General features: G+C 41.1%; 1 protein-coding gene across 1 annotated transcript; it reads left to right on the top strand. All coding sequences in view use genetic code 11, as the record gives it.

Moving 5' to 3' along the window:
• Positions 1-6,803: 6,803 nt before the first annotated feature.
• On the top strand, positions 6,804-9,940 carry EGR_09328 (hypothetical protein; the record flags this gene model as incomplete). The annotated part of the gene is made up of 3 exons (XM_024498577.1): positions 6,804-6,983; positions 7,145-7,225; positions 9,800-9,940. 3 exons carry the CDS (start codon positions 6,804-6,806, stop codon positions 9,938-9,940), a joined length of 402 nt encoding a protein of 133 aa, XP_024347008.1.
• Between the last annotated feature and the right edge of the window lie 680 nt (positions 9,941-10,620).

Raw genomic sequence — 10,620 nt, 5'->3', positions numbered from 1 at the left:
CCTTAAAATGCCAAAGTCTTTGTCACACATTTACACGTGAAAATACGCCATATAAACTGAGAATATGTTGTTAATCACAAGGCAGATAGTGAAAATTATAGCATTTATAAGCTCCTAATATTTTCTCGCCCAAGCTCTTTGATCCTTGAGAAGATATTAGAGAGTGACTTTGAAGTACCTTTGATAGGTGATTCATGTCTAAAATATCGTCCCACCTGCGGTCACGAATAAATATTCTGCCAGTGAAACCTCAATTATGTGGGTCTTAGTCAATCTCGCGGTATAGCGAAGGCTTGACAAAAAAAATAAGTCCCCTTTTCCCATTTTTACACCTTCTGCATGACAGTTAGGAAAAGTGAAGACGTATTGGGCATTTCTCCCTTTCTTTAATCCCGATTTTGACCTTCCTTTGAAGGTTATGAGTATTTACAAGTTTTGCAGCTAATTTAGCCTCGCAGCCAATTCATTGTTCGATCTCGAAAATAAACGCATTGTTTAATCGCTTTCCGTTAATTACGACAAAAAAGTACCATGTTTCCTAAATCCACTATTTGGAAGGTGATTAGGTATCACAAGAAATGACATAAGTGATAATTAGGTCCTCCTGAAGGGGAGAAAAAAGCACTTTCTTTTAGGAGAACCTAACTACTAAATCGCGTTTTAACCCACCAAAGTCATGTATCTTCAACATGACATCGTACATCACCAAGGCGAATACCCAGTCGGAGCTGTAATCTGTTTTAGTCTAACGTGCGCTACTCAAAAGCCTGTTAAAAAGTTTGTGCTCTGCTAGAATGAGACGAAGAAGAGGAAAACGATGAGAAGAATGAAGTGGGCGTAGGATAGAAACTCTACTATCCTACAAATATAGCTTGGGCACCATGAGTGTTTACCCTGAAAGGTCGCATATCACGGCTCTGACGTATGACTGTATGTGGAGTAAGTGTTTATGCCACAGACCCCCATTAATTATGTGACATTAAAATGTGTCATTATTGAGCCTCCTGCTTACAATTCACTGGGGCAAGCCCTTGCCAAAAGGGCCACCTTCAAGGTCACACTCAAGGTCTTACTGGTATCATTTCCTGGTTTTTTTCGCCTTACGATTCCCCATTAAAATTAGAATTTTCCACATACCCCTAATGTCTCCTTCCAAATGACGATGCTATTGTAGCTTCCGGTAAAGTCACCTTATTCAATAAGAGAAGGAAAAACTGGGTAGATTGAGGGGTGCATTTAAATTTGCGACTATAAAATAATGTCAAGTATGTAAAATAACACTTTCTGACATTTTAAATGGTCACTTCTGCTGCCCTACTGAATTTTATCGGGGCGAGCACTTTCTTATGGGGGAATGAAGGGGAGGACCATTCAAGAAAACAAATTATAAAGCCCTCCGTTAGGTCCTATAGTGATTAAAAACTAATTTAAATTTTAATATTTGGAAGGATTACGCAAAGATATGCACAAAGTGGAAGTAACTTCACCCCAAGATGATATGTGAGCATTCAAAAGAGAGATTCCGCATTCATCCAAGTACTCTAAATCATTTTGAATTTCTTCCTTTTCATTTGAACAACGCGTACAGAATGAATCCTCGTTTTTTTTAGTAAACCGCGATCAGAGAGCTGTTCAGCTTGAATGTGAAAAATAAAAAGAGTTTTGCTTTGATCTCCACCGCATTTGTGGAATGACAGCTTCAATTAGGGATGTCTTCATCCACTAAGTGACGAAATGTATGCATACATTTGTCTATATGGAGATTAAATTGTCTTTTCAGAAGTAAATAATGGTGTTTTACGTTTTAAGTCTGCCAATCATTGCAATCGGCCTGACTTAAGACATACACACTCAGCCAGAAAAGGGCGATGGACTTTAAGCAGAAAGATGCGAAAACAGTAGGCCCTTCACTTGCCATGGTTTTCACCTCGAAGTGAATTTACAGACATTGGTCTACCATGACAACACTTTATGTCGTTAACCGACCACATTATTGACCTTTGAATTAGGCTACTCAGGCAACACTGTTTTTACAACCGGAAGAAAGAGAACATTTTCTTGTTGTCCAAAGAGAGTAAAGGCCTCAAGTTAGCAAGCGAGAGAATAAAACTTGCATTTGCTATCAAAAGAAGGGAACAAATTGGTGCCTTATTTTCGACAGACTTTAAATAAACCTCACCTATGACATTACAAACGTCACTTTTTCTCCTCAAAACAAAAAAGTAAAGCGACTTTTTCATGTTTGGTGCATTCAGGACTTTGTACGATATTCCAGAAGACACCAGTGCCTTTTGGTAGGTAAGATTTTGGCTCGAGATAAGGAGGAGAATAAGCCTTTTGGTCTGGGTTTCGAAGACAACGCCCATATTCCAAAATGCCGTAAGTAAAAGTCCAAGTTATTTTGTCAATCACCAGTCAGTTCTCCAATTGACTTTCGTTTCTTTTGAATAACACAACTGTTCTTCTCATCATTGTAACAGTGACGGCCCCATTTCCGAGCTTACTTTCACTGTCGATTTGGTAGGCAAGAGCCAATGTTTTTTGTCGAACTATTTGTTATGGGTACTTCTCTATCCGGTTAAAGCGCCAAAAATGTTTATTTATCTAACTTAGTTAGGTCTCCTTTCGCAAGGACTAAAGGGATAATGTTGTGTCCTAATTCCGGTTCTTACATGAAGGTGACACCTGGCACATGTTTGGCTTGAAATGTACTACTTTCCGAGGTCATAGGGTCAAATGCGAAAAAAGGTCACCCCAACCAATAGTATCATGTCTATCTGAGACACCGACAGTTATGTACTGGAAGAAGAAATGGAGGCAGGAGAGAAGGTAGAGGGGGAATCATGTTTAGACCACACTTGCTACAAATCACTGTAGTGGGAATGATGTCATTAGGCAGTTGCTTTCTCCGTCAAGCATAATCATGGACTTTTGATTCATGTATGTAGTCATGCACTTGGAATTGGGTAATTGCCCAGTATGTAGCCACCCCAATTAAAAAACGAGTGAAAAATCGTCTTGTAATAGGTAGAGGAGCCTTAATAAGGTGTAGGAGGATGTCGAAATGGTCTGTGAGGAAGGCCTCCCTGTGACTCACTTTACCACTGTCAATCGTACTCCCGTACAAACGATACCTACCAGAATGTAGAGCGATGGCTGAACATTAACAAAGCTTCGAACGGGTGCCTACATCCAAGCGACTCATTTTTGCGCGTATACAACAGGCCGACAGGTAAGAAGCACCTTCTCTTCAGTGAATTACAAAAGTGCTTAAATGCAGTCAAATTACATTGGCATTAAATTTTGACCGTTAAATTTTCGAATGAGTTCATTTAACCAACCGACCTTTAAACAACATTATGAAGGAATGGGCTTCGGATTTTTTGAAAAATATAAAACTTTGGGATTGGATAAGCACGAGCAAAAAGGGCTTTAAAAAGCCACCCAATCACTAACCTGAGTAACGGAATAGGGAAGGCGAAGGCGTGGCCGAAAATTCCAAATGGACAAAAAAGCACAATCAAGGGGTTAATGAGTTAACCTTGGAGGCAAAAAATGCGGTCCTTTGGCTCGTGTCCACCGTGTTATTGAAGCCTATTCACGGGACGCCTGCGTATGATTGGTAAAGGTCGGAGACCAATGAAAAGTCGCTTAAAGTCACACTCCTCCACTATTGGTGAGTGTAAGTGATTTCCAATAACGCCATCTATTTCGATGATAACATGAACAGAATTTGGGGCAATTTAACTGTGTAGCTTACTCTTTTAGATTTAACTATGTAGATGCTTCAGTCTACCCACACTGTTCTTTCCCTCCGCGGGATGGCCCTCGAGCCATGCTGGCAGCTTCCCCAGATCTTCTGTCCCACAGTAATCAAGGACCCTCCCCAGCACTTTGGCTTGTTATACCTTCAGGGCAACCCTGGGAGCTGGTTATTAATTAGCAAAATTGCTTTGTATGAATGGTCATAACTTTTGTTAGAAGGAAATTTATGGGCTGAATACCATCAGTACTGTTCAAAGATGTCCTGCATGTTTTTCTTAGAAATCACAAAGGTAGACTTTGAATGTCCATTCAGTTTTATTCTTGAGTACGACAGATAGTATTTAGTGGACATTTTGGACTGCAAATCGATTGGTTTTTTGATAAGTTGCAGTAAACTCCACCTTTTTCTTATAGACGCAAAGTAACTCGATATTCATACAGCACCGCAGCAGTTGTGTGGTGTCCTCTTCCACCTCTTGATCATTGGAGTGGCGAATCTTTTGACAATAAGTTTGTAGTACCAAGTACCAGGTTTAACAGCGACGTGGCAAAAGTGAAGGACACCCACCACTATTTCACCGTCGTCATGTCAAGCTCACGCATTAGCTTCCCTTTAAAAGTGGCAGCGCTCACGCTACTGATGAAGTCTGGAAGTAGTATGGGTGATACTTGTCGAATCCTTCACCACCAAAGTAGAGATTGGATCTCAAGGGGCTGAGAAGGTCAACGAAATTATTCACAAAGCTGAGCTGCGGCCTTTTTTAACTATTATTTCATTATCTTTCGAGACATCTCCAGTTTGCATTCACCTTGATCGGGCCGTTTCAACTGAAAAGTTCAAGTATCCTGTTGCTAAGATTTAATTTTTAAAGTACTACTACCTACCAACTTGTAAGAAACCTCAATAGAATAAACCAGTCTTTAATGTAGGCCATTAACTTCATGGAATAAATAAGGAAAGCCTCTTAAATTATTCGTTTTTTGCGAAAATAATCAAGATTGCAGTCTATGCGCCCTCTGCAACATGACAAAGAGATGCGGTGAATTCTACCTTTTTCAGGTATTCCCCCCCCCCCCCCCCTCCGTAGAAGGCAAGACGAACCTAGGCGCCCTGTCAATCCTCCATTCCCCTAGCACTTTGATCACATGACTGTCCATTTCGTATGTGATTGAAGCATTATCCAAATGTAAGGGCATTAATCATATGGGGAAATATCAGAGAAGGCAATGAAATAAAGACGAGGTGGCATTTGCCACATAGCTCATGCTAAAGTGCAGCATATTTGATTTAGACGCGCACCACTGATTTCACCACTCATGAAAGTTTTGCGGCACCTTATTTATGAGTTATTTTAAGCCATAGTAATACAAACTCTACTGCCTTCTCTGTGATAGAATAAAGGGATTCCACCTAAACTCGACGCATCTTCCAAGTCAAACTTGTAGAACCGTCTCCGGAAGGTTATATGTGATTCCATAAAAGGTTTCGACACCTTTGAAACTGCATTAATTGAGGATGATTCTTCAAGCAGAGAAAGAGGTGGATTCATACCTGTCAAGATAATTTTAAACAACACTGGTTGATATCAGAGTTCCGAGTCCTCAGTTGAGTCATGACAAAGTAAAAGAGCTGCAGTAACTGAAAAATCCACGCATGTGAACATATCCTATCACTACATAGCTTTCCTTTTCTTCTGATTATCGTCCACTGTACTCTCCTCTGTCAATCTTCTGAGTCGACAAAACAGAAACGCTAGTCACTGGCATTTTCCTGTAAGCGAAAAGACATTTGATGTCCACGTCAACGATGTATCTGAGTGATTTGATTTCATTGTATCCGAAGGATCTTTCCATTCCTGAACCTTACTGGAGGGCGGGGTGGGTGAGAATTAGCAGCATTCGAGGCTCCACAACACGTGCACTTTGTAGGTCAGTCGGGGCAGATACATTCCCCGCCCTATTTCCCACAGCCGCCTTGGTCGCAAATCATTTCTGTCTAGCTATTCATCTGCAAAGACGTTTCATTTGGTCACCTTACTCCAGTACCTTCAAGTACTTAAAGCCTGCAGTTGCCTCATTCGCCAACAGCCCTCCAAAGTTGATGCCTTCCCTTTTTTGACGGCAAGGTTAGATAAGTAACAGCCGGAATAAGGATAGAAGTTTGGAGGGCGAGAGCCCATTTCAAAATTCTACCAAGTTTGTGCCTTGAGTCCCCCATTAAGTCGGCGAACAGTACGGAGGGGGATGTTCTATTAACGCCCAGATAGACCCAAGAGACTAAGGGGTAGAGCCAAAAGCCATGATGCAGAGCAGACGTACAACCCTCAGTGTTTGAACAGTCCGTGTAGCACAAAAATCACCTAAACAATATCTTATTTTACAAGATAGTGTTGGCATAGATAAATTAAAAAACTAGTTCTGGATTTTTCAAACAATTTAGTCTGTTAATTTTTTTCACAGAATAGAACAAGTTTAGAAGCTTTTTGAAGGTTTGCCGAAGGAAAGAGCAACTCGCTGTCGGAGTCGTTAATAGCTTTTCCTGTCATGCCTATACTCTTCCTAGTCCCTCAGCACACCGACACTGAACCACTCTTCCGGGGAATGTCTCTGGTCTTCACATTAGTGGCACCGATAAGCAAGTGCGATCCACTCGATGAACAATCCTGACTTTCATATCTGACTGCCAGTTATAGAAGATCCAGAAGGGAGGCATTCTTCGTGGATGGGTAACTCTGCCCATTGTTACAAAGGAAGGGCCAAAATGATGTCCACACTTGAGAAATCTCCCTTTTGTGCTTTACGCAATAAAAACTAATGTAGGAAGCGTGGGTAGCCTCAAAGAAGGGCATTATTCACCACTAATTGATTAAGTTTCCTTTTTAAGTAATTTCATCACTGTCACCCATCTTGACTCACAAAATTATTGCAGTCAGAGCAGAAGAAAGATTGGGTGTGATGGATGCTAAGGTCGACATCCTGTAGTGGTTTGTTATGGACACACCACTCCCTCTGCCGCATCCTCCTTTTTGTCTCCTAGTATGGCCTTTCTGTACACTGGTGAAGAAATACCTTCCTCCCAAATTGCAGCTTACGACAGTTTCAGGGAGGACTTAAGGGATTCACTACCACCTATTTACCTCTTCATTCATTTTCTGACTTTAATAAAACAAAATGCGGGAGAAAAGAAAGGTGTTTCCTTTTGCGGAGCCCTTCATCAAGTAATCTTTACATCATACAATACTTTAAACCAACTGACCAAAGCCCTGTTAGCAGACCGAGAGAGAAGGGGTAAGGAGGGGACAAAGAAGGGTTTGGCAGCTCATCACACCAAAACCTGTACAAAAGAAGCGTCTTGACATTTCATTACAAATCCATCTAGGTGGGAGACATGAATCAGGGAGGTTACAAAAGAGCGAAACAAAAGAAACTTAGGGTTTATGGAAAAAAAAATAAAAGGAGGGTAAAAAGGACACACGTTTTTGCCTCCTGTTCCTTCCTGAATGCTTTCTTTGCTCCATTTTTCTTCCTTCATTTGCCTTCTTCTCTTGCCCTGGCTCATCGAAACAGCACACCATGACTAATTTGACGCTTTTGCAAGCTGCCTGTCTCTCCACTTTTTGGCCCCGTAAACAGGCAATTTAGAGGCGGCAATTGCGTTGATGCTGTCGGTACTAATGGGGTAAGAACAAAGAACAATACTTTTCACCATTCCCCATGGCTACTGCCCTTTAAGCGCCTTCACTACAAATTCATCTTTGTCTCCCACGATGTTCTGGAAAGGGGCCTATAGGTTATAGATGTGGAAGCTGTGTATGTAAAAAAAGATAATAAAATGTGCTTTTTTCGATTTCGGCGAGTCTCCTGGCCACTGACGAAACACATCCAACCTCTTTTGCAACCTTTCCTAGTAACTAAAGTCAACATTACAGCAAGAGGGCCACCGTTTGAACTGCCAAATGGATTATAATTTCCGCCACTAGCACTGACGATGATTTTCCTACCCGATCTCAGCGTCACACATGTGTGACACGTGTTCTCTACCGATTAACGTTAACTGACTAGACCAAATTATAGAGGGTACAAATAGAGATGTAAAATAGATGTGCATTATTTCTGGCCTTCAGACAGGCTGAAATGGTTAATTTTCCTCTAGGACGTACTACCAGTCTTTCTCTTATTATCAAGTGATTTAAATAATCTCAAGCAGTCTTGAAGGTACGTTTAACTCGTGGACACCTGTTAAATGCTTGATTATTTTTATTTGCGTACATGGTTAAACATAGTTATGCAAATAAGTGACCGCCGAAGTCAGCAAAGGCAACACTCAAAGGAAGGAGGGGTGGAAGGGGGGCCCTGCACATTCTTTTCGTGTGCACTTCACTAGGCCCTAGTGGCCTTGGTTGTTCTTGTTTGAATTTTGTTCCCCAGTTTGGGCTTTCTGACGCTCCGACCGGGCTCTCCATCCCCCTGGAAGGACTTGAGGCGGACAAATACCTTCTATTTAATCGCTTTGTTGCATTCTTATCTTATTGAGAATAAAAAATAAAGTCCTATTTTGAGATGCAGCATCGGTTGATATTTTGTAATTAAGATTTCATTACTTAGTTTTAGTTGTTTTTTAGAACCAAAAAACAGCCATTTAAATCAGAACTTGTGCTGCATAGATGCCAAGATTTTGAATAGGAACTACATAAAATAGTACTAAAATACTCTCCTCTTAGTGCTTCTAATTGCCACTTACATCTGCAATCTATATAAGTCTGAGCTGTGGAGAACATGAGATGAAAACACAAGGAGGTGGAAGAACATACTGTACATCTTCTATGACAAATAGAAGAGGATGAATAACATGGACGATAGCTCTAGTTTACGTATTGCCTAGCCCTTTTAACTTATTTGGTTAAAGCAATTTACCCCCGTTTGTAATCCCCTACTGAATGGCAAATAAGTAGATATTACAAACTAAATTGACGGTTCTGCGTTTTAAACCTAGCTTTCAGAACACGGGAAACCAAACTGCCGTGAATAATTTTAGCGACATTTCTAGCTCATCATTATGCGGACGACGTTCCCTTAATTAAAAAAGAGTCAGGAGTGGTTTTTTTGTTAATGGCACCCGCCCCCTAATCTGATCATTTTGGACCCGCGCGACACCTGCATCACCTCAGCCGTATAGTTCACGGCAAGATGTTTAAGCTCCACATTTGTTTTCACCATTATAATGACACGACGTTTCGCTGATGCAATTTCCGGTAAGATCCCATCATCCCTTTCCTACGCTCATACTAAAGTCTTCTTCATCCTCGAAGAGCTGCAGCCGTAGCAGTACCCACCGAATCTAATGCTCGCTTCAGTGCCCGCATATAAGGATGGGATCTGTCACGGGGGATGCATCTGCACAACTAGTGCCTGATCGCGTTTGTTTCGTAGACGATTTCCATGACTCTGACCACGCTGTGATAGCTGAAGCAGGAGAACAGGCACAAAGTGCAACAAAGATAACCCTTAAGGAGAATGGTAGAATGGATAGTGTGTAATGGAACGATATTGTTTGCTTAACGCGGAACCTTTGGCCGCTAGCGTTCCTCTCACTTACTTGCTCTCCTGACACCCATTTTCACGTCACCCCTGTTTACAACCTACGAGCTACTCCTCACACGTTTACAGCTTGTCATAACTCATCCTTAAGGCTTTCAGGTGGAACGCAGAAGCCATATACAGCAAATAGTGCCAATCATAACTTCTCCTGCAGGGGGCGCTGATATTCTAATAAGTAGGTCGTAAATTAAATTTCAGAAAAGGAGAAGGAGCAAGCTGACTTTGCGAATGTATTGCAAGCTCAAATTTGACCCCTATCACAGAAAAAAGTGGTATTTTTTGGTTCCGTGGACCTGGAACCCTGTCAACTAGGTAAAGTAATGTCTGAAGGGGGGAGGGGTTAACTCTTAAAAAATTGGGAAGTAACAAACTCGGAGACGTCACGATTCTACAAAAAAAGAGCATAACCAAAAGTTATTTTAAACTTAAAAAGTAGTTAAAAGAAAATTTGCCCTGCTGCATCACAGTGTTTGAAAGCGATCAAGAAAGACCTAGGCCTTTGTTTTTCCTTCAACCAGACTACTTACAATGCTATTTGATTTTAGACAAGTCACTTGTGATTAAGGATTTGTCCTAATCACATCCTCTGTTTATCTCAATTAAACCGCTCAGAAATTTTTTTTCCTATTCTTCTAAAAAGCAATGAAAAAAAGGTGCAAAACATTCACAATCAGCGAAATCGTGGCGTCATTTTCGGCCACCTTTTTGTCATACCCCTATTCAGATCCCACCCGTGTTGAGATCACGTTTTTCAAAGGTGATAACTTTGCTTACGACGGTTCAGTGATTCATCAGCACCTAGTTAGTCGTATGAAGGCGGGCTTTAGGCATGATGATAACATTGTTGAAACGTGATTGACTGACAATGACCTGGTTTTTTCCAATTAATGTAAAACAGGCCTTCATAACTGGGGTGTCACACGGTTGGCTGTATGATGTAACACAAAAGCCTGTAAAATCCTACTCCTGACTCGCTTTTACCATGAACTTAGCTAGTTAGCCGGTAGTTCCAAAAGACTCACACGCAAGTAAAATGATGATAACAGCAGCAAATCGAGTAATGAAGTAGGAGCCAGGACTAAACAAAGTATGATGGCTGCATAAGGCATGTAATATAATGAACAAGCTGCAGGACCCAGAAATACTTTATCGGCTGAGTTTAGAGAAAAACAAGCCTTGATACACGGATGGGCTGTTATGAATGAAATACGTTCTAATCAATGCAAGGTATAAATTAGTGGACAGGGTGCGTCGCCA

The sequence above is a fragment of the Echinococcus granulosus genome, assembly GCF_000524195.1.
Source record: "Echinococcus granulosus chromosome Unknown EG_S00143, whole genome shotgun sequence".
Lineage (NCBI taxonomy): Eukaryota > Metazoa > Platyhelminthes > Cestoda > Cyclophyllidea > Taeniidae > Echinococcus > Echinococcus granulosus.
The sequence above is the reverse complement of the archived record's forward strand: the minus strand, read 5'-3'. Positions and strand labels throughout refer to the sequence as shown.